The sequence below is a fragment of the Hyalella azteca genome, unplaced genomic scaffold (assembly GCF_000764305.2).
Source record: "Hyalella azteca isolate HAZT.00-mixed unplaced genomic scaffold, Hazt_2.0.2 contig6969, whole genome shotgun sequence".
In the NCBI taxonomy this organism is placed as follows: Eukaryota; Metazoa; Arthropoda; class Malacostraca; order Amphipoda; family Hyalellidae; genus Hyalella; species Hyalella azteca.
In genome coordinates this window covers 450,242-476,272 of record NW_025937108.1, presented here as the reverse complement: position 1 = coordinate 476,272, position 26,031 = coordinate 450,242, and the positions used below count along the sequence as shown (strand labels likewise).

The window sequence follows — 26,031 nt, the reverse complement described above, 5'->3', positions numbered from 1 at the left end:
ATGCCCTCTCTATCACTCACTGCAGTGAGCACTGAGTTATGGTTTTTTGTGCGTCTTTTCAAACATCGTCAAACCACCGTCTTTTCTAACAAATTTTAATTATATCAACTAGGTTACAAAAAAAATTGTAGGCCATATTTGATTAAATTTGAAATACACACATTCGGAAGTCTGCTGGGTAGCAGTTCGCTCAATTTAAAAAAATTGCTATAACCGATGCAGCAGCCGAATTATTACTGATCAAAAAAGAAAATTAAAATTAAATGAAAAGAGATCTACTTTTCATTTAATTTAAAAAAGTTATTGATATCATATCAAAAATGTTTGCACACAATATGGACTTGACTCCGTTAAGAATACAGAATCACTTAATTTAGGTTGCTTTACATGGATTTTCTATTCACACTAATGGGAATTTATTTAGTTGTAATAGTTTTATCGATTACTTAGTTATTGCATCCATTGTTTTAATCATTAATTTTAAGCTTAAAATTTAATGACTCGTGAATTTCAAAGTAACTTCGTTTTTTCCCGCTTTTCACTAATTGTATTCAACCAATTTATCCAGCTTTGCTTCTAATGATATCTAAACAAATTTTTTAAGGCGGAGAGGGTTGAACAATTAATGATGAGTTATTAACAATTTCTGCTTCATAAAAATTTCACACAGTCTTCATTTTTATGTTCATTGAAGACCATTTTTGTTTATACCTCGAATTGCGTTACATTTAATGAGGTCACGTTCAGCTAGCACGTTTTTAATAAAGCTCGTATTTATTTCCTCTCAATGTTCCAGTTCGATGATACTTGAAAATTCATTGATTGCAGGTGTTTAGAAAATATGTTCTTGAACCACTAGGAAATATTTTAGAGTTAAGTAACGGCCTTCACCGAGGAAATTCAGCTTAATACTGTAGTGTATTTTATAATGTTGTCGCTCAGAGTTGTTGTTCTTCGTTTGAGTCCACAAGAATTAGTGTTGATTGAAACTGCATTCTATGCAGCTTTAAAATGAGATTATAACTTATTAATAACATTCTTTTAAGAAATTTCAAGATATTGTTCGCTTGAGTTTTAATGTTAATGCGAATATTTGATTAAATTTTCTCATTCACGCATGTATTTCAATTTTTTTAGTGAATTTGTATCTACTGGCCACTATTCATCACCTAAACTTTGCACAATACGTAACTAATGCTAACTAGCTGTAGGCAGACGCACGTCAAACTTTCATCGTAAATGACTGATGGAAAACTGCGCGACGCACGATTTCCTGCGAACGTTTTTATGGGATTTCTCCATTTGCAAGTTTTTGTAACCATAAATGGTACAAGTTTTCTGTGAGTCGTCGCCTTGCAGGTAATGGATGCAGTAACTATAAATGAGACCATTCAGTTTTTCATCATCTATTTTCATGTCAAAGAAGCAAGTTGAATGACTGCAGAGACCTCACTGCAGGCTTAGAGCCTTCATGGAACTTTTACGCTTGTAGAGAAATATTCGACTTTTGTTAATTCGTATATCGAGATTTATGTTCATAATCTGAAAACGGTACAATGTCACGGAAGTTGGTTTTTTGAAAAATCTTAACTTACATCGTAGATATCATCTTAATATTCATCCGCTAATTTCCTGACTAAATTTGATCGAAATTTATTCCATTATATAATCTATGACAAATTTACGTTTTCAGACATTGTTCAAGTTTTCTTTACAGATTCCATAGATTTACGCCAACGTTTTGATAAATGTTTTAGGCATTTCCGTTGCTTTTCTCTCGTTTTTTCTCTGATATTTTAAACATTTCTATAAAATTATTCCAACATTTGTCCCATATTCCAATTGAATTTTTAGCACTCTTAATGCATCTCGCTCACGTTTAGATTCCCTACCTTCTTCGAGCATTGACCTAAATTAATCATCAATTTTTTCATGCATTACCAATATATTTTCCAAGCATTTCTCACACATTAAAAGTAAACATATTTTTCACTATTTTTCCAGCACCTTTTCCTTGAATATTTCATGCTTATACAATTTTCAGACGCGGAAAATTTTTCAAAAATTTTATGAAATATTTGCCACATTAATCATAAGATATTGATTCAATTATGGTCAATTCATTTTACCGGAATAGATTTTAAATCGTTCACTTAATTGACAGAGTATATGCATTACCTGTTCTATCCGGATATAAAAATAATATTTCGAGATTCCCTTCGAGTATATTATCATGGTAAATGAAATTATCTTAAATCCTTAATATAAATACATATATTATCTATTTACATATATTATCTATACTACTACATATATATTTTTTTCTTGTGAATATGTACCTACCCTCAAACCTACTACTCCATTGTAAGGAATTCTACAATTATAAATTTGGCTTTCATTGTTTATAATTTCAAGAAACAATGTTCAACCTTGTTAACGTGTGCAGAAAATTAAATAGCACAAATACTTGAAAGATAGTTTTGGTTTATTCAAACCTAGTATATTGCTATAGGTTGCATTTATTTCCTGTCGATAATCTATTTGTTGAAATTATGAAACTTTAAATTAATACAGTCCATTGACCACAATTAGAATTTAAATTTACGCTGTGGATCAACAGAGCAAGTAGTGAAATACTCTTTTTAAGATAACAATGATCTCGGGGGCACGTATATACATTAACTTAAAAACTATCAAGCGTTTGCATGAAATTAAAGACAGTGTTATTAAAGGAATCGGTGATGTCCATTATTTGATAGGTTATCCCCACTCTCTCTGAAATTGATGAGTGCCTAATGATAGGTGGCAGTCCTACACCAGTCGTAACACTGGCTCATGGCACGCCATTTAGACCTCATATTTATTTCTAAATGAGTTTTGTAGCAATAATATGTCTGAACCGCCCAGCTCCGCTACAAACTTATAAATCGATAATATCTCACTACAGATGGTTATTTCCTGGACCAGTTTGCTTATTTTATATTTCACATCAAATGGTCACTTTTTGTTCACATAATCATTGTTCCTAGGAAATTTTATGACTCGGTCTGTTTCTAGCATTTTCTTGATATTTTAAGGATGATTGTAGGTTGTGGATGTAAAATTCTTCCCTGGACCAACCTTCCAACTAAATTCCATGTGGACCAACTTGTGTAGCATTTGTGTTAAGTCTCATACATGGCCACGTATATAGGGACAGTTTTATAGTCTTATAATATTACGAACTGGGTCTGAGCGACTCTAATTTTAGATCTTCTAGGCATGATTATTTTTATTGATTTGTGTGTAAAACCTTGCGATTTTAAGGAAGCCTTTGTAGCCTTAAATATGTTTCTACAAATTATTAGGAATAATTTTTCTTGTAATCTTATTTTTGATAAGAACTTAACGATCGCGTGCTATTTTCTTTTATTCTCGGCAAGTTACGTCTTATTTATCAAAAGAACTAATCTCGACACAAATATTAGATACGAAGAAAATCTCATTAAGGTGTCACCATTAGTTCTTATCTGTCAGTTTAATTCATATCACTCATATGCCATAATAAAGTTCACTGATGCACGACTCAAGTTCATTTCAAGTATCGTAACGATTTCTCATCGTGTTTTCTTATTTGCATCGATATCATGAGGCAGGAAAAAACAGTAGTGAATAAAATGATGCAACGAAAGATTCTGTCAGTAAAATTGTCTTGTGTTTTTATTTTTAACTTTAACAAATGCAGTGATAGTAAATAAATATCATTCTGTAAATCAAGTAATTTTTAGATTTTTCTCTATTATTCATTGACATAATTTTTATTATTCGTGCATATATCATATCGTAAGAGACTTTAAAAAATTTCAGCGATCGCTTCTGAACACCGTACGAATGATTGTGGAATCGGCTACGCTGTTATAGAAAATAAGGAATAAGGTTATATGAATGTATTGGAAAAAGTTTTATGAATATCCTTAAATAAGGTTATATGTATATTTATGAAGAATGTTATCTGAATATCCTTGAATAAGGTTACATGAATATCCTTGAATAAGATTATATGAATATCCTTGAATAAGGTTATATGAACAACCCTGAATAAGTTTCCCTGAATATCTATGAACAAGGTTATATGAATATCCTTGAATATGAATATCTTGTATAACCGAGTGCGCGAAATCCATTGAATGGCAGACGGCCGAGCGGCGCGTTTCTGCGACGTCGCCGCAGAAAGAGAAAAAGTTCGCAGATAATTAAGGGTTGGCGGTGATCAATCACCACAGATCGTGATCATCACACAGAAATACAAGACGACTCCAGGGATCAGCCAATATCCAAATCATGAGGACGCGGCAATATTTTATTCGTCTGTGGTTGGAAAAGAATCAAAACGATGTTCACAGTTGAACTCGGGCGACGCAGCTTCGCGTCTAATGTATAACATTATGTTGTGGCTGCACGCAGTGTTACTCACTTTCTAGGAAAACATTAAAATATTACGAGTATCTGTAGATAAATATTTGTATCCTTCTCTAGTTATTTTTGTAATAGGCATTGTTTTTCGTTTTTTCCATACCAAAAAAAAAGCCCAGTAAATATATTTTCGTAAAACTGTAAAATATTGAACGGGCTCTAGATAAATTATTATAATTATAATTATTAATTATAAATAAAATTTTTATAATTATTATTTATAATTATTTCCTGCAGTACCTTTAATATTTTCACATCAATTTGGATCTCTTTATGCCATATTTCATGTTGCCCATGCCGTTTGCGAGATGAATAAATCGAGGGGGCTATATGTTGGTGGTAATGAACTCTGTAATATAACAGACCTTGTTAATGTTATTGAAGAATGAACATTACAGGCTTGTGTTGCAATATCAATATGGCTGCGTTGAAATTCATATATTAACAAGCAGGTAGAAAATTATTCCAGAAGAGCTCACAGATCCAGTTTAATTAGCTTTCTAAAATAATGGTAAATGAGTAAAATTCATGCTTATAATAATAATATATAGCGAAAATTATATCATTTCAGCCTGATATTCGCTCGAGAAAAAAAAACTGAATTTCACTCTCTGCTTGATCTTATTTCCTAAATGTTACACTTCTAATAAGCATTGGACTCTGATTGACTATTTAATTCGTCCAGTATTTAGGGATAAAAATATTTTCTGTTCTTTGCTCAATATTTCCAGCAAAATGTTATATGTATTTTTTCCTGTCAAATAGATAAATATATGTATTTTATTTATGTATTATGATTTATATGTATTTTTTCCAATCATAGGTAATATCCAAGAGATGAGTTTTTGGTGTAACTAATTTAGGCAAAGACGTTCTTTGTCTCAACTTAAAATGTCTTTGTAACTTGATTATTACTTGCATATTGTAGCTGCACTCGACTTGAAGCTTCCTTTCTACAATTGGGGAGCGGCTCATCGTACGTGGTCGGCGGATGGCTGATGGTGTGGATGGGCAATTTTTCGCCATGATTTTTGGGGAAATCACTGTTATATTTGCATTGATGTCATTTGAGGTCTTGTCATAGTTTTCAATCCTGTAGTTGATTTTTGAATGATCCATTTATCAATTATAAATGGTTGATAACCAACCGTCTATAAACATATCCGATTGAACATTTATTGTGTAAGCATCAACATCACTTGGAACGTGGAACCCATGCAGTGAATGAAACGCTTACGGCGTGCATTTACCCTGCAATTTGGCGTTGCCCATCGTTTGTCCGTGTGCATCATCTAAAGACCTATAAATTATCCTGGCCTAACTTGCCTGTTGGTCTTGTATAACAAAGTAATACTCGTTGCGTGATCAAATTGATGGACTCCATCCATTATATTCGCGCCAATCGCACTCAAGGTAATAAAACGTCCGTGATCTTCAATCTACTAATTTTCAAGTCCGTAATGACAGTGCAAATTCTTTCATGCGGTTTATAGCTTTGAAAAATTATTGTATATTTTGTAATTTATTTTCTTATTTTGAATTGTATTGGTGAATTCGCGTAGTCATATTTCTTCCATATATTGGCTATAACAAGAAGCAGGATTATAATTGAGGTTTAAGCAGGATTAAACCTAGCAGATTAGGTTTAACAATTTCAACAGCTGGCCTGGTGACGTACAGATAATTGAATGGAATCGTTATTTTTATTAACCCTTCTTTGTTGAGTCTCCACTTTCAAATCATTTTACTACTACAAAAACCAATAGCATATTCACCTCCCCTGACTAGTCACGAGCTCAGAGATATATCATGGCTCACTTTTACTTCCATTCCTCATGCAGGTTCATTAATTGAACGTGAGGATGAAAAATGAAATTTAGACAGCTGTTGATTTCAAATTTGCTATTCATTTCTTCTGGTGTGTTTCATGCATTTATTTCATCCGCAGCGGGTTACCTTTTTCAGAATCAAAAGTGTATTTTTGATTGCCGATGCCTTTGCTAAAATGTTCATTTAATATAGGGCACGATTGTACGTGTATTATGTTTAGCGCATTTTCTCATTTATGGAAAAAATGCACTATTGTGCTCGCCATGTCCGTCCGTCCGTCTGTCTGTCCGTCCGTCAGTCCGTGACTTCAAGTTTTCGTCGACGAGAAAATGCGCTCTCTGTCACTCACTGCAGTGAGTACTGAGTTATATTTTTTTCAATAAGAACACGTCGGGTGCGCAGCACAATTTTGAAATGCCCAAATCAGACAAGCGCCGAATTTACGAGCCTCTTGCAACCTAAACTATCGACTTGATCTGTGGTAATTATTGTATCAAAATTTGATATATAGTCTCTGAAGCTGATCACGTTTTGAATTGGTGCTCAATCATTGTACTGCTTAATGGTCGCAATTGTTTGTTGGCAGTCAATTGCAATAGTTGATTTACAAACTATTTGATGGTGAACCCTTATTCTTAATTTTTCTTTATTTTTGCAGCTAATGCTGATGCATTAAATGCATAAAAACGGTACCTATTTTAAGAATAATAAAAAATAACCAATAAAATGTTGACATTGGATGTAACAGAACGAAATGAAAAATTAAAATAATGAAATTCATGCACCTTTTTCACGTGATTATTGCTGAATGAAACAATATTGTGAAAAATAAATAAATTTAAAGGCTAACTCTGAATTTAATTGTTGCTTTAAAAGCGTATGTATATAAGCGCGCGGTCTTATACCAATGTTTCCTAATCATTTGATGACCTTCCGCGTTCAGGAAATACTAATCTATTTATTTTTCATTCTATGATATAAGTTCTTTCCTTAGTAAACTCAAAAGCCGCTCGTCTGTGATGGGAACACCACAACAAAAGTCTGAATTTCACGATATATAATATTGGTTTAGTGATGGCTAATTAACGACCAGTTACGGTTCATTTGCTACGTAATGCTGCGACCGCCAAATACGCAATTTAAAACTCATGGTCGTATTATGGTCGGCCTAATGATGGTTATATCGTGGTCTGCTTTAAGACGACTGTGATTTTAAAGTGAGTAAGCAACACTCGCCTCTGCCTGGTCGGTGCTGTGACGCTGTCATTTGAGCGCAGGTGATGCCATTAGGTGCGATAAATTACCCAGCGTTGGTTATTACTTCGAACCCACAGATGAGGTAAGTCCTAAGAAGTCCTAAGATCCTTTGCTATAAGTTTACGACTTCTGCGCAGTCATAAGTTCTGCGCAGCAACTTAAATCGGCGGAAATTTCAAATAATATTTATATATGCATATGATGAGTATAAATTACCTCAATTGTAGCAGCTTTTATCGGGATTTTTGTTTGATCCGAATCGAAAACGATGGAAATTTAACAAAAATATTTGAATATGATGAATATAGTCTCAATTCAATTAGTTTTTATCATTATTTTCACATGATCTGAATCAAGTTTCATCATTAGTTCTGACTTGTAGGTTTTGACGACACATTATGTACTTTGAATTTTATTTTTAATTAATTATTTTTCGTGTCGTTCATATAACAAGTTAGTCAAGCGTTGCGAGTGCATGATTATTCAAGAAATTATGAAATCAATTTATAACAAATTATTTTAAATTTCTTGCCAAAAATTATTTTGTGATTGGCACGTCGATTATTGTGCTTTTGGGAATTTTTTTGTTTTTAAACTCATTTTTCTTGCCTTTTTGTACCCAGTATTTCTTTTTTCTCAGTTGGCGCTTCCCTGAGACAGCGACCGCGGCAATTTCGACATCAAACGTGACTTGGATTAATTGAATTTTCCAAAAATTTTGCCGAAATGGTCATCAAATAAAGATCGTCAAGGAATTTATCTCAATTTATTGGATTCAATGGAAGCAGTCGAAGTGGTTTCATGTCGCCAACAAAGCTAAGAGACGAACTCGTGACTCGGTCGTAAAATATCATGTGCTATAGTGGAGCAGGCGCACGCTGTTCTTTCTTATTTTGTGAAAGTGGCTTAAAATTTAGTACATATTTTTAAACAAAATTATAATGTCTTCATTTCATATATTGACTTCATTTTTCAATAAATTTGAAAGCTAAAGAATATTTTAGAGATTTCGGATGGAAAGTTATTTTTACTGTTCAAATATCAGGCTTTTACTAAATATTTATGTATTTCTCATTTAGGATTAATCAGAAGTACAATTATAAGAATCTTTTAGAGAGTGTCATAATCGAGATTATATAGAGATTCCGTAAACGAAAGCAGTATGAACGCTAACATTGCGACGTCGTCACGTGTATTGTGAAGTATATTTGAAAACGCTTTCCGTTTTGTTAAGTTTGGGTTGATTTAAGTCCGCATTCAGGTTTTATGATAATCATAGTTCCGACAACAAATTTCCCTTTATTGAATGGAAAAGTTGTATCTGCAAGAACAAATATAAATGTATTAACTTTATAAACTTCAGCGTATGCTCATAATATTCAAATATAATACATAATCATCAGAAATATGAACAAGTTTTAATAAGGCATTTGTTAACGCACCGAAATATTGTGAGCAGTTTTAACGCGGACTACGATCAACTGAGCAAGCATGAAACTATTTGATGCGTCGTCGATCATCTTTACATTGTAAAAGTCGGATAAACAAGTGAATCACATGAGCGCATAAGAAATAGGCCATTAAATATAGGCTAAAATAAAAGGTTAGTTAAAAATATATACAGTTATTACAGTATCCCTGTAAACGGTAAATCATTGTTTATAAATTATGTCACACACACCGTGCATGTATAACGTTACTCATGCATGACGATTGGTCTTCATAAGATTTCGTGTAATCAAGTGTTCTAATTTGACCGTTGCTTTTCTTGACCATTTTACCTATGACAGTACAAATTTCCTTCAGCTAATAATATACAGCTCTTGTTACATTTCATAAATACGTTGAGGAACTCCTATAAGATATTTTAAATTCCTCTGAGATAAGCAGTATAATAAGTAAATCCTCTACACCTAAATTCAAATTGCGTGCTGATTTTTAACTTGTGACTGCAAAGTAATCGCAAATATTAATCCGTGCTCAGTACTGCAAATCTTAGACCATGTCAAAGTGTCAATAAACTTTTTGTGCAATTAATGTTTAGTTTGTAAATGATTAATTTCCATACTTATAAGAAATTAAAGTATTATTAAATATAACATATTAATTAAAAATATATGTTGTTATTTTGACTGATTTCGATGTGGATTAGCAATACTCATAAACCATTTTTCGTTTAGATTCGTTTCATTCTACAGTTTAAATGTGTGATTAGATTACCCGTCGTAACATGTGATTAACTAATTTAATTAATTCTTAAATACTACAGGGTGCGTACCGATCATGGGAAATCTGGAATGTCCGGGAATTTAATTTTTCATTTTCCAGGCCTAAAAAGTAGTGGAATTTCATTTCAGATTATGGAAAATACTGTAATTTGCAAATATATATAAAAATGAAGTATTTTCCTGTTCTGCGTGTGTTAACCCTAATCGCCACGGGTTGACGTGTCACGCTACAACCTCGGGTGCAAATGATCTCTGCCCTTAATTCTGTTAAGTATTTTTTAGGTGTCTTCTATTTTACATACGCTGCGATTATTTTACCAGACATTAATATAGATTGTTTCCAATCAAATGCAGTCTTCAAACGCACAATTGTGAACTCGAATCAATTTTTGAAAATTATGAGATGAAAGGACAGAATTTCTGGCCTCAAGCAGAGCCATCTCTGTGTACGACAACTCCGACCGCTCGAACTTGTGTCTATGTTACCCATGTGGATGAGACTGTAAGTCATTCACGTGTGCGTGTGCCTGAGATATCGCTGGTGCATGTGCAGCTTCAGCACTGGTGCACCCGCACCTGAGATATCGCTGGTGCATGTGCAGCTTCAGCACTGGTGCACCCGCACCTGAGATATCGCTGGTGCATGTGCAGCTTCAGCACTGGTGCACCCGCACCTGAGATATCGCTGGTGCATGTGCAGCTTCAGCACTGGTGCACCTGCACCTGAGATATCGCTTGTGCATGTGCAGCTTCAGCACTGGTGCACCTGCACCTGAGATATCGCTTGTGCATGTGCAGCTTCAGCACTGGTGCACCTGCATCCTCATAGCTACGCCAACATCCTCCTGCATCCATGTTGGTGGCCTGGACAAGATGACCATTACCAAGAAGATGCTGCTTGCAGCTGGTAGTGCCAAAACAGCCTACAATAATTATTTGGTAGAAGAGAAAGAGCAGAATGCGAAGGCCCAGAAAACCCAGAAGAGGAAGGCTCTATTGGAAGAGCTAGAACTGCTAGATGAACTGAAGAAGAAGAAAAGGCGTACGGAGGAGGGCATCAAGGCGATCGAGCAAGCAGCAGATGAATATGCAGAAGCTATGGAGAGAAAGAGGGATTTGAAAATCATCGCAAAGTTCAACACCATGAGGCGATCTTTGAAAACAAAGCAACAGGAGCTAGACACTCTTGAACTGAACATTAAAGAAAAAGTTGAGAAATAGCTGCCAGTTGAATGTTAGGGTAGTGGTGTTAAATCGTGTTCTGGACTGTATTGACATTATCATGTGCAATATTGTATGCATTACTCAATATTTGTTGTGATTTGACACTATTGAATTCATAAAAATAAAATTGTGGGCTTGATTTCTAGATTTGTGTCATTTTTGATCCTCTGTGTCTGCCCGCTCAATGCATTTATACGTTTGCTAGTTATCAACTCTAGGAAATGATAGAATATAGAATTAAAGTCCTTATCTCCCTTATGTGGCTAATTATAAAAATATACGAGTTACGCTTTTTAATTGTATATATCGTTCGATTTTTCAGAATAAACTCTTTTCATACATTTTAGAATATCAAGAGGATTTGGTGGGTGTTTTCAACTCTTAGTACGAGGTGACTCAGAGAAAATTTTTTGATTTAATGAAGCGCGGAAAGGAAATTGATTAATTAATTCACAAATAATGATCGGTCCAAATAATTTCATTATTTTCACCTATCACTTGAAAATTTACATTTTTTGCCGCAAGAGTCGTAGTGCTTGAAAGAGGAACTTCTAGCTCGTCAAAAGAAATGCAGCGTCATGGTCGGTAGAGAAACGATACCGAACTGTAATAAGTGATCAGTCATATCGAAGTGAAACCTTGCATTAATTGCAACCGCTATGATGGAGTTCTCTATTTCTCAAGTACCATATCAGTGCAGACGAGCTCGTGAATTGGCATACTGAAATACTTTGAATTTAGAAAGAGGTTGAAGTTGAACTCAAGATTTCATACCGCAATGTTTCCAGTACGGCTCTTGATATGAATTGCTGCAGAATATGAAGCTGCATATGTTCTGGGCCGCAGGCTCAATCAGTTGCCCTGATCAGCTTCGTCGGCTGTGAAGCCAGAGAAAATTCCTCTGAAATTACCTTATTCCTATGTAGCTTCCAATAAATTGGCGTTTCATCACTCAAAGCTGATGGATGGAACTGATAGAAAATTTAATTGTCATTCCAGAACGGAGAAAATGTTGCGTTTGAAACAGAAATGAATCAGTGTCTGAATTATATATTCACATAACTCATACAGCTCACAAAAACAAAGAAGTTTGTATCGGTTTCAATGCATCATACATGAGTAAGAGTGAATAAATTCTGGATCTGAGGTCACTCCGTAATGAGCTTTAGTATGAGTAACGCCAAGCCACTCATCATTCCTAATAGAGCACGAAAGTACGCGTTGTGTTTTGGCAGCGTGGTACCTTATTTTCCGTCACTGCGCATTGTTACGCTTGTCACGATTACGTCGTACAAACTAGACTGAGAAGCTCGTTAGTTTTGCATTACGCCGCTGCACGAATTACAGTAAGAAGAGGTCAGTTTCTCCCCCGTAACTTTATGGCTCTAAGCTCTCAACTCAAGTTTTCGTTCGTCACTGCATAATTTTACGAGCGTTTGCGCATGTCTCGAAAAAATTCTACGCCGTTCCCGCAATTTTCGTGGCGTTGTGAGAAGGTTACTGAGGTGATATTTGCATCTAAATGAACCTTGCATTTATAAAGTCTTCGTTTTGTGATAATTTTGAGCGCTATCTCCGCACTTGCGTTGTTAAGCATTCAGCCATTAAAGTGTTCCGGAAATTTTAGTGATGCAATCTCAATACTTATATTACGAGTGCAACTTAACGTCTGCTGCTGTCATCATCGCAAATTATATGTCATTATTTAGACTGTTTACGACATTTTGCGGTGAAATATAGTGACTAAGCTAGTAGACGCATTTTGTAGCTAATTAAAGCTTAGACTGAAGAATTTAAGGGATTGATGACATTTATGTTTGGTGCATTCATTGGAAAGCATGGGAGATGTTTCGGATGACGAATTATATGAATAATTTCAACGACCATTGACAGGAAATATGGTACGTACCTTATATAAAACCAGAAATTTTGCTAAAATATTACAATATTACCCGTTGTGAATCTGCATGTTTGGTATTGTTCGAGTTTGTTGTCTCCTTTTGCACTCGATTGCGTGCCGCGTTGTGTTTACAAGATTCATTGAAAATTTGTAAATTATTATGCTTTTCCCCTGCATATTTTTTCTAGTACGATTTTAAACGCTCATTAGTGGAATAATTTATTTCTTTAGAGAAATCACACTGGCAGCATTGGAGTACCGGGTAAATGATTTATACCAAAATTGGTATCCAAATTTTAAAATTGGTTTATTTTGAATTTTTGGAACTTACTAATATTTTTCCCCTATTTGATGCTCACCGTATAAAAATTAAACGTAACGCATTAAACGTAAAGGCTAAATCGTGAAGTAGTGATTGTTTGACTTGGGCACGCAGGCCATCAGTTTTAATAGCTGGCAAATCTCGACTGAAACTTTTCATGTGTCCGATACTTCCATACTATACGCTGGCCTTCTTGCTTATTTTATTGGCGTGTAAATTGTGTCCAGTAATTAGATGGAGTCTTGATGTTGCCATGCGGAGGTCATACCATGTTCGTCTGTTTATTACCTTTATAACATTGCCTTATTACCTTGTCTGCTTTGCTTACCTCGACGTTATGGTTATTATTCTCGACATGATGCCTCGTCAAGCGCAACTTAAGATACCGTGAGTCAAGTGTCCAGCGCCCTGCGTTCATTTCGTTCAGTGTTTATTTGTTGCTTGATTTAACTCACTTCTGGACGATGGTAACTCAGGCAATACTCCTTTGCTGGGTGACTAATACAATTAATGGTTAAAAATCTTCATAATTTTTGTTATACTTGGTAATTTTCATTTGGTAAAACAAGATTATAATTCTATTACTTGGCGTTTAACTCTTATAAATTGCATTTTGTGAAAGCGTTCTACGTAATTTCAATTATGCTGGGCTCTATAATTCGTTTAATTTCATTTAATTTTTACATATATTTTCATTTTATTTGTCAAGTGATTACGCGTAATGAGCTTGCCAAGTTGTTTCGTGGTATCTGTTACCACAATCATCTTTTATGTGATTTATATTACCTACATTTGACATGATCATGGTTTTTAGTTATAAATAAACAGCTCTTGCGTATTCATGTACATTTGTGCTGTTCTTTCATGCGTGTAGCGATGTTTGGAGTACTTTGATTCCAACTTTATTTGTCCGGAGTAAACCTAACATTTTTCTTCTTCCGTAAATGATCGCAATTTTAAGACTAACTACATTTGAAGCGTAAGTTCCCATCACGGAAAAGATTCGCGCTCGCATCCCAGACGAACTCAAGACCGAACGTTAAATCTATCCTATGAGCTCTTTAGTTTCTCTCCTTTTTCAATCTGCGAGATAAAAGTGTATACGTTTTACTTAGTGTATATTATGATTTATTGCACTTTTTCCTGCTGCCAGTGTGTCCTGAGTTGTTTATGTCGATTATTATATTTGAGTCTCCACCAATAAACCATTAGCTAACGATTGAATGTCCAGGACTCAACTACCAAAGTTTTTTGTTTATAAAACGCATAGATTTCTCATTAACTGACGTGATTATTTCCAGATATCGATATTTGCTAAATACTCTCAACTTAATAATTATCCTGTATTAAATATATTAACAATAATGCAAACGCTTTTAAATTAGCTGGCTGGTCGGAGTTTTTCAGCTGATAAATATGTTGAATATTTGCTATAGTGACAGAGGCTTGTAATATCTTAAAGGTTATACTAAAAACTAATAAATTTATTCACACAGTTGTTAGTTACGAATCTAATTAACAATTTTATATTCCGATTTTTAGTGACCCTGTAAGAGGCTGAAGTTTCCTTACGTGAAATCAATTGCAATCTGCGTAAGCAATCAAGCCTGATTGCCCGTCACAAATCTTTATATGCGACCAAAATTGTTGAGTACTTTGACGTTTTGCTGGCAATCCTTCGGTTCTAGTTGCGTCGTTCAATCGGAATGCACTTGATTGATGTTAGCTAATTTAAGACTGGATTAAATTAAAGTAATGCCTCTCATTATTTCGAGTTGACTTGACACTCTTAGTATTTTATTGGCTATTCATCTTTCATGAGTACATAGAAGGCATTGCCACTGATGACATCTTGGTCGCGTAGATGACGGGACATTTGAGACACAAGTTCTAACTTCACACACTTCGTGCCATAGAATATCGCTTATTTTCTAAGAACAATGCCTGAGAAAATAAATCCTAGTTAATATCTGTCCATGGTTCCTAATGGACTTGCAATTGAAATGACGCTTACCTCTAATGCTACATCTAGACTGCATGATTCATAGCCTTCCTACTCCTCCTTAGAGGTCACAAATGACCGGCTACAGTGCCTGCAAATTCACTATTTGATGCCGTCTCTCGTAACGATGACGCCTTCCCGAGTACGTTGAACCTACGTAAACATTTGCCTTGTTATATCTAGAACTTATTTATTGATTTGAATGCAGGGTGAAAAATTTTAAGATTATATATAAACATTTCAATGTTTGTGAGACACAACATTCATGCAGATGCGGTTCATTTGGCTAATACGGGCCATACTCCAACGATTAGCGGCTGATTAACGCGGGATATCTTCTCAGAAATCATATAAATATTACATTAACATTACATTAAGGTAATGATTTTCCAAGTCTTACCTACAGTAATCATTGCAACATCCACGAACATAGAATGGACATCCAACAGAGTTATCTCCATTGACATACAGACTACTCTTTTTAGTTAAGATAATTTAATACACTGAAAAAATTTCCATTGTTCATTTAGCATTTCCAGCGAGATGATTAATTCTATATGTCAGACCTGGAGTTGTAATACTTAAATTCCTAGGGAAAAGTTCATCTGTGCAGGTGAAATACCGCGGTCATGCTGCAGATCAATATTATAGGCCTGTGTAGGATCACTCATCGCGTTTGTGGGGTCAATATATCAACAATTATGGCTTGAACGACCGCCCTACTTTAGTTTACGTTAAATTCTTTCGTGTTTATTACTTTAAATAATAACCGGCATGATATTCACAACCCTGAATGTGATAAATTATTTTCATTAAGTCTCTCAAAAACAGCAGTTAGTTGAATGTAAATGGAACAATGTGTCATCTCAACACTTCGATACGCTATAATATGCCATCTACGTGGTGATTCAATGCTGTTATCTTTTTGTTACTTATTGTTATGTTGCGTTAGAAGTATTGCGTTGTTACTTATTGTTATGTTGCGTTAGAAGTATTGCGTTGTTACTTACTGTTATGTTGCGTTACAAAGTATTGCGTCGTTCCTTATTGTTACTTTTTGGTATAATCCAATACAAAGTATAATCCAAATTTATTGCGTTGTTACTTATAGTTATGTTGCGTTACAAAGTATTGCCTTGTAACTTATTGTTATGTTGCATTACAAAGTATTGCGTCGTTACTTATTGTTACTTTTTGGTATAATCCAATACAATGTATTGCGTTGTTACTTATAGTTATGTTGCGTTACAAAGTATTGCCTTGTTGGTTATTGTTATGTTGCTTTACTAAGTATTGCGTTAATACTTATTGTTTCTTATGGTTACTTATTGTTATGTTGCGTTACTAAGCATTGCGTTAATACTTATTGTTACTTATGGTTACTTATTGTTATGTTGCTTTACTAAGTATTGCATTGTTACTTATTGCTATGTTGCGTTACTAAGTATCGCGTTGTTACTTATTGTTATGTTGCTTCACTAAGTATTGCGTTAATACTTATTGTTACTTATGGTTACTTATTGTTATGTTGCGTTACTAAGTATTGCGTTAATACTTATTGTTACTTATGGTTACTTATTGTTATGTTACGTTACTAAGTATTGCGTTAATTCTTATTGTTACTTATGGTTACTTATTGTTATGTTGCGTTACTAAGTATTGCGTTGCTGTGATGCTCGTGTAACATTCGGCCGCACATAAGCTCAGCGTCCTCGCGGTGACTTTATTTAAATGCCATTAAAAGATCCATTTACGTTCCACCTTCAAGTGATTTATTTATTTATTTATTTATTTATGTTCGTTTATTTATGTTCCACCTTCAAGTGATCCTCGTTTATTTTTTCTCACTTATGTTTCGTTGTTGGATTTTCCATTCAATGAATTCATTTAGTGATATTACAATTATCAATATTATTGTATTATACAATACAATAATGTAGTATAATACAATGTATCATACAATACGACAATATTATTTACTTACCTTGCTAAATTTTTCGATCTATAATAAAATGATTTATCAAGTGTATGCCTTTCATTTTTCATCGTATAAATGAAATTTTTTTTCATCGCTGTTATTGGGACAATTGCCTCTAAATCATTGAATGGTCCTTTTTTCATAATCGAGTATTTTTTTATCCAAAGTTATGTTCTCATATCTAATTAATTTTGCATCCATCCAAAGAGCTATTTGTTATTGTTAATTTTGATATTCGTGGCATTCACTTTTATATTACATGATACATGACTCTTATGTATCATAAATAGTGTTGCTCACTTTTCATTCATATTGCAATTCCTTCATCATTGATGCTCTTTTCTAGGATGAGTATATTTCCAAACAAACATTTTCGAAAACCAGTCCGGTTAGAAGAAAAATATTTTTCAATTAATAACATAAATTTAACAGTTTCTGCGATCCCCGAGATTTTCTGCCGAAATTTTAACTCCATTTAAGGTTAATTTTTCCGATGCTGTCGCAGTTGCTAATCGTTTTAGACTTGAAGATTTCGCATTACTTATGAACATCAACGTTGTTACTTATAGTTATGTTAGATGTTACTTATTGTTATGTTATGATGTGTTAGAGAACATCAACGATGTTCTCTAACACATCTACAATTTTTGCATCTATGTTATAATTATTAAAAATTAAAGCAATAAAGTCAGTAAAATAAAGACGAAGGCTTGGCAACTGTAAGGTCCCAGTTGTCCACTATAGCCATATTTTTTTCCACGAGCTTTAGGTTGCCCATCAATCCGCTGCTGACCTCAAGCCTAAATTTGATCACTTGAATCGATTAAACCCTGGCCGGACAATTGAAAATTAAATTATCCTCTCCGATCTAATTCAATCCCCTGCACAACTTCGCTCGCTTCCTGGACACAACGAAATATGACTTTAGTTTGCTCTAGAAATAGTTTGGTTGTTGGGAAAAATTCACGGCCGGAACTAGATTTTATTTGTCAGACTGACGGGGACTGAAGAATGATGGTTTTTTTTGGGTGGGGGGGAAGGGACAAACAATATTTTTTTAGAAGATTTTACCAAAACATTATCATTAAAATAAGAAAGGAAATATTAAAATTCATTAATAAAATAGTGCTGGGGAAATTAAAGAGTGTTCTTCATTTGAAAAAATTACAAAGAAAAATGTTAGAAAGTCAAGAATTTATATAATAGACATCAGTTATTTTGAATTCTTTTTCTCTCAGTTCTGAATTTATTCGGTTCCATTGTAAAACTTTTTATCCATAAATTATTTTCTGAAGTGCTATCCATCTACTCATTATGAGCCTTGCCATTCTTTTAGAAAAAACTGCAGTTGCGGAGCGCTTAGCAAGTTGTACAGAGATAAATTGAAAATAAGGTTACCTATTAATAAGTAATTAAAATTAGGTTAACTATTAATTAGTAATTGAAATTAGGTTGCCTGTCCATACTTGGTTTCTAAAGCAAGAACACTTCACTGTTCCCTTTGTTCACTTCACTGTGCCACGCCTGCATCGCTTAGCTACATGTGTAACACTGTGTTAATTTATTTTATTACTTCATGATTATATTATTTTTTATCTATGTTACCAGAAAGTTGATTATATGAGTCAATTGAAAAAAGACTGTATTTCTAGCCCGTTATAACCCGGGACTCGATTATAGGTAAATTCGAACCCTTATTAACCCTAACAATTTCAATGCCAACTTCATTGCGTTAATAATAACAAATTGCCAACATATGTGATTCGTACTTAAGTACAAAAATGAAACGTATGAGAACATTTTGCCTGAATTTATGCGTGACACCGAATAATTATCAAAAGAATAACATGTTGAACCTTATGGCGCTTTCATTTCAATTTTACCGGCGTCATGCGAATATTTTATCTGTCTACGTCGGTTGGTGCAAAACAAAGCCATCAACGGTCTCAAATTTTCGAAATTATTTCATTGAATAACACCCGAAATGGCGCTTTTGGTGACGCCATTTCTCGATGATATTTCTGTAGTAAGAGCGCAGTCAATAATTTCAGCTCGTAATTAGCAGGTACGGTCGACGTCCAGAGAAGTCGGCTCCAGCAATGACAGCTTTGCAAGGACTATCTTAACATCAAATTTTTAGACTCGCCTTCGATTTTTTTAAATTATGAATGATTTTTGAGCTGCGCGCTGGCTGGTCATCGCTCATATGCCGCGAGAAATGAGAGAGTTTCAGCATTAGAGTTATTTTATTGATATGATTCTTTATTTTGCTTGAATTGTTCTCTCTAGTGGAGAAAATGAAAAATCTGTAAAGTTTGCACTACATAATTTTTGATAACGAATGCAAGTAGCAGTTTTGTGAATGAATGGTAATTAAAATATTTCACTTTTATTTTTGGTGCATTAAAATTTTCCTTAGTACGATGATTTTACGAGAATTCTCTGAATCTGTGGCTGTACCAAACAAATATTATCCATTCTCAAAATATAATGAAATTGCTGTATTTTCTTTAGAATTCTTAATCTCTACTCCATGAAATATTCAAACATAATGTTGCAGGAAAGTGCCTTAAATTTTAATGTTAGCAACACACTTTTCTCGCGAATTTCTGCGGGTATTTCTTTGCATATTTTTGACTCTCCTAAGAACAGGATTTTTTCTCCAAATCCGCAATTTATGGGGAAATATGAGAAGCGTAACTGGACATTAAAAATAGTGAGCCTTTTGCTCGCAGCTTCACAATTCTACATGTAATATCCTATAAGGTTATGCGCAAGGTTCTGTCTGTGAAACTTTTACATGTGCGGCAATTCTTACTTTTTAACCTAAACCGCCCGTTCGAACAAATTTCCTTTCCGTCATATATATATATATATATAAATCATTGTTATCTGAATTTTGAGAACTAAAGTATTAACATCATGAACTTCATTTTACTGTGCATTTATCAACTCTTCCCTCATAAGGATCGAATTAAGACGAGTCAAAATGTCATTAAACCTGATTTTTCTCATAGATGAGAAAAATGTCCCAATGTTCGCAAAATTTTTGTTATTATAACTAATATTTCTTTTTATGTACAGTACAATATATATAGGTATTATATTCCCTTCGATTGACTTCGTATGTGGTGAGGAAAATGCACTAAGAAGAACGGGTTCCGGATAAACCCGGACATAAATATTTTATTCATTAATTATATTAATTAATTATTTTATAATTATTTATTCACCATCATTAATAGCATTAGTCGATTATTGTCTAGACGTTTATTGTGTCTAGACGCGAGGAAATATCAAGCGAAATGCAAGCTGATAATCTGGCTGCCATATATACCTGCTAGGCAGTGGCATGACGTCTGTTATATGATGTCACTTGTAAATAATAATAATAATTATTAGCTAGCAGTGAAAATTCCGGAGCAGTTTAGTTAGGTTAATTTGATGTAATAATAAAAATTATAAGCTAGCAATTTAATTTCCGGAGTAATAGCGCATATGTTTGCATAATTTGATGATTACTTATATGAAAATTAAGAATTATTACCCAACATGCACATGATCCCATACACAGGGGGCAGTAAATTTAGCTTCATTAATGGCAGCTGTGAAATAATTTTTATTACAAGCTGCCCTCCGCCCGAGAGTTCCTTTCTTCTCCTTATACTCTGTAAAATTTTTTAGTAACAATCACAGGAGAATTGCTATCAATATAACCTAAATGAAGTGAATTTCAGAATTAAATGCCTATTAATTTGTGAAACACTGTTACACTTTTGTTAATTAATATATCTTTAGCGGCATTCGCGTGCCTTGAAGGATTATACAAATAATTTTGATCACAAAAGTTCTAAAAATTCATTGTATAACATGAAAATTTATCGTTTAATTAAATTTATCACGTCATTACTCCAGTACTACGAATTCAAGATAACGAATGAATGCCCTGATTTTTCGAGCACATGCGCGAACGGAACGAGTTTCTTCGAACGTAATTTTAAGTGCCTGTCGATATATCTTCTGATCTGCACAATTAGTTCTCCGAGAAGTTCTCTTTATTTCTTTTCTATTTTTTATCGAGGCAATATCCAGAGAGCGAGATTGATATCTGCCTTTTGAAGGGCCGACAACTTGTGGCTCAAACTTCGCGCTCGTACGTTTCATACGTTTCGATCTTTACTATTATTGCGATTCCTAGAATTGCTGATATCACTAGAGAGTTTAATGCACATCTAGGCTTAAGGTCTCATGTTTTCTAGACGTAATCAGTATAGCTTAATGTACATATATAGGATCATTTCCATCAAATCTAAAGTACTTATCATTTAAAAAAAAGTTCATTCTTCTGACCGATGATTTAATTGAACATCTATGCACAGTTTACATGCCCGTATTTGGAAAATGTAGCTTGCGGTCATTGAAACACGATATAATAATTTTAATCTATAAATTGAAATATTTAATCCGATTTAGAGATTAAGTTGCACTTCCCGACAACCTTTTAGCATTTTGTATATAAAATGAAATTGAAAATTAATTATGATTTTTTAGGTAATGGAGATAGTACTGGAAATGTGCCATTTTGATTTGCAGTATATCATAGATATCTTACATGTGGTAAATCATAAAAATGAGATATATTATAAATCTATTAGTCATCCTATATTAAATTTATTCTTAATATAAATGTCAATTTTATTTACCTGTTACTTAGGTTATGCAACTCATACATATTTTTAATCAGGCTATGAAGAAGAGGTTCAATGCTCGACAGATTGATGGATTCGGATCTGTAAAATTGAAGTTTTTCAGTGCATTGATATCATCTTTTAAATCTGTGAATATTTAGATAATTGATTATCCATTAAGAATTATGATACTCATCTAATACAGATTCAAAAGAGAATTTCGGAAGTCCCTGTGAATTATGATTTCATCAAAGATGAATTACGAATATAGTCATTTATTGATTTTACAAACCGTACGACGTTAAGAATAATTTTTTCTGACATGGTATGGTATATTTTATGGTATATTTTATGATATGGTATATTTTGGCTGGTATGTTTCTAGTGGATTATTTGCACTACATACCTATACCATGGAGAAACGATATGTTCACATATTTGGGTGGTTTACACAATTTTTTTATCAGACGTTCATATATATGAGAATTTGAATTGATTCAAGTTTAAATTCCGTCAAATCGTACAACAAAAAAAAGTGGATATTATTTACAGAGATATTAAAACTTGAATTTTAAAGATTTTATTTGAAAGACTTGAATTGAAAGACTGTCTCATTTATACTACAACAGTAGATAAATTCTGTCATCCTTCATAACTCGTTTACAAATAAATATCTAAAATTGCTTCTTCGAAATTATTAAGTAATAAGCCGCACACCAGTGCCGAGGTTCTCAATTTTCTAGGTATCGGAAAAAATTTAAGTTGTATAAAAATTCGTCCATTCGTCCAAAAAAAGAAACAAGGAATACATCGCCTCTTTACCCATAGAAATAATAATGCGTTTAATGATACGCATTCTAAAATGAAGCCTCATTAAACGACCCTAAGTCTGGTTGCCTTTGTATCCCGACTTCATATTTCTCGTTGCTGATTATAAATGAGACCGTCCATAAGACCGTAAATCTAGCATGGTCTCCTGTGCTAGCTCTACCATCAAGTATTTAGGAACGAGCCGTCTCGCATATTTATGAATGCTCCTTACTTTCCATCTCGTCAAAGTTACAAAGGCCCTCGAAGCGCATCGTTCATCATAGGCTTCAAACTTCGCACTTTTGTCTTACTCGACTTCTACTCAAGTTGCCGATATAAATTCATCATGACCAAAACAAAGCACTCTGAAAAATGACCAAATGAGGATCATCGCCACAGAATATAAGATATCGTCTTCTGCTTTGCGTGAAGCGTAAATTGCGGGACGCGCGCGCGTGCTCTGATAAAATGCGCACCAAATGAGAAAACTTTTACGACGTGGGAACAAATGCAAGAAATATTCTGTCTGTGCCTGCTAAATTTATGACTTTGTGTGTTATAAGGTAAATTTTATTAGAGTTTGGAAAATTGTTTGAAAATAAGTTTTAAACATGGAACTTATTTTCGACTAAAAAGATTCCTTATATATGATTAAGGCGGTGTTTGTGATATTATTATGTTACGTAGTATTGCCCACAATGCCGTTACCCTCCAAGCTTCAATATTGTTAATGTAGCGATAGTCATGGTTAGCAATATAGTCAATTACCAAAGCTAAGATAAATATTTTGAATGTCCTGCCGGCACTAAAATGTTAATTATCGAGCATTATCAACGTGCTTACCAATGCGTTTTAACGAAAAAATTAATCGCTTGGTCCGCACAAACTCCACAGGCTCTGCAGTGAAAGCTGAGTTGAAGTTCAGAAGAACCTCTCACTGAATAGTGAGAGGTTCTTCTGAAATGAAGCGTGGCACACACAGCACCGTACGAATATTTTCAATCGTGAGTTGAATGTTTAGAAAGGCAGCCAAGAAATTAGTTCTGAAAGATGCTTTATTCTACATTGACATTTAAATAATTTGGCATTTATAAGTAAGTTTTTGTTAATTCTGCTTGCCGATATATTAATTAATATTTGAGGAGTCACCTGACTTCAAAGTTGGGTAAACATTTAAATTTAATACTCATTATAAATCTCTCATTATGATTAGCACGAGAACAATTATCAAGACCACAAAGCTTGCTGTACGCGGGAGTCTTCATGAAGGCTTTCTAGTGGCAGACCACATGTGTTCTCATCCAGTTATTGACGAACGAAAATTCCAATTAAAAACCCAATGGAAAATGATGACAGTCCCTTCCTACCGTTCTCTCTCTCTCTCTCTCTCTCTCTCGATCTCTTTAACTCCCTCGCAAATGAAACAATTTAAACATTTGGTGTCCAATTGAGAAGCTAAAATGGAGTCTCTGTTATTCGTTTTTAACAAACAATAGCCTTTATAAAACTCGTCGAGAATCCGAAAGAAAGGCCGGACCGGCCAACGTGTGCCAGGCGCTTGTCAAATGGACCATACATGTTGTGTCCACACAGACATCTTGTACACTTATTTGCATACAACTTATTTTTATATTATCATACAAACTACACGTAAAATTATAATTTCAATATTTTAGGCTGAAAATTATTTGTTTTTCATGAGATACAATGAGTGATATTAGAATATTTTACGGTTTTTTGTTGGTCGATAGCTCGCTCCGAGTTCCTGAACGCAATATTAGTCTGATATTGAACGCTCCTTTGAATGACTGTCGGGTTTAAAATTGAGCCTAGTTTACTGCAGTTGTCAGCGCCATTGATAGAGAAATAATCGTGCATGAAAATCAATTTGACGCTTTTGTTTGCCAGCGTTTATATGCTGAGCGGTTTGTAAGTTTGGCTTCATCTGAAATGATTTATATCCTTCCGTAACTATTGTATTTTGTTCTTGTTATTAGCAGACCTCATTGCATTGATTTGGCTTTGATCACTCATGCTCCTATTTCGATGCACATAGTTCGCTTATTCCTACGTTTATACTCGTGGTACTTATTCTTACTCGCTGTCACCTACCTACCGCACTGCTCCGCTTAATTGCACTGTACATTATTACCTCATATTACTTTCTTGCTGACTTATTACTCAGTAACCCCCGGTTACCCCAGCTCCTATAGTATTCTCAGGTCAGCGCATTCTTTCACTCCCTCTCTTCCCCACCTCACCACTCCCTCTCTTCCCCACCTCACCACTCCCTCTCTTCCCCACCTCACCACTCCCTCTCTTCCCCACCTCACCACTCCCTCTCTTCCCCACCTCATCCCACCTCACCACTCCCTCTCTTCCCCACCTCATCCCACCTCAGTGACCTCACCACTCCCTCTTCCCCACTTCATCCCACCTCACCACTCCCTCTCTTCCCCACCTCATCACCACCTCACTCATCACCACTCCCTCATCACCTCACCACTCCCTCATCACCCCCTCCCCCACTCCATCACTCCAGGAAGGCCGGCGCTGCGAGGCCGCGGAGCGGAAAGTCTCGCCTTATTTACATATCTCGAGACTATTTTCTCAAGGTAAGGTAAATATTAACGCAAGCCAACATGTTTACCCCGTTCGCCTCCACATATTTACCCTATGATGTCTATTTGACTTCTTATTATGCGGCGTATAATTAAGAGATCTCCGGTCCTGTCTTTGCAGACTCCGGTCGATGTACAGGAATACGAGGCTCGTAACGCGTCGTCAACGCGCCGGCACCAACACGGCGCTCTGTAACTACCCAGTGAAAATTTACAGACGCGGCAGCTTCTGGTTTGGATTACCAGAAGCTGGGGCGACTCTAAATTTTGTTACCCAGTGAAAATTTACAGATGGGCGATTCTAAATTTTGTTAGCCAGTGAAAATTTACAGGCGCGGCAGCTTCTGATTTGCATTACCAGAAGCTGGGGCGATTCTAAATTTTGTTATGATCAGTTGTAAAGCATGAAAAATTGCCAATGAATATTTGAAGGGAAACTTAGCAGGACGTTGTGAACCTCAGCTAGAGGGAATGATTACGTCTTGGACTTCTGCATCATTGTATATTTAGTGATTGTTCAGCTTATATAAAAAGAACTCTTTTTTCATGTCGGAATAAATGTTTTTCATTTTATTTCTGTTTTCATGTCGAGAAATAAATTTAAATGTAGTATTATTATTGCATGAAAGCGGTACTGTAATAAATCGAATAAATTTCGATTGAACAGTTATTGAGTCAGACTATATATATATTTTTTTATTATTTTTGGAGCATAAACT

The 26,031-nt window shown here is 34.6% G+C and overlaps 1 protein-coding gene across 1 annotated transcript; it reads left to right on the top strand.

The window, feature by feature from the left end:
• The first annotated feature begins 23,071 nt into the window (after nt 1-23,071).
• LOC108681190 (protein TRACHEARY ELEMENT DIFFERENTIATION-RELATED 7A-like) lies at nt 23,072-25,310 on the top strand. Its single transcript, XM_018170194.1, has 2 exons — nt 23,072-23,124; nt 24,896-25,310. Exons 1-2 carry the CDS (start codon nt 23,072-23,074, stop codon nt 25,308-25,310), a joined length of 468 nt encoding a protein of 155 aa, XP_018025683.1.
• Nucleotides 25,311-26,031: the final 721 nt, after the last annotated feature.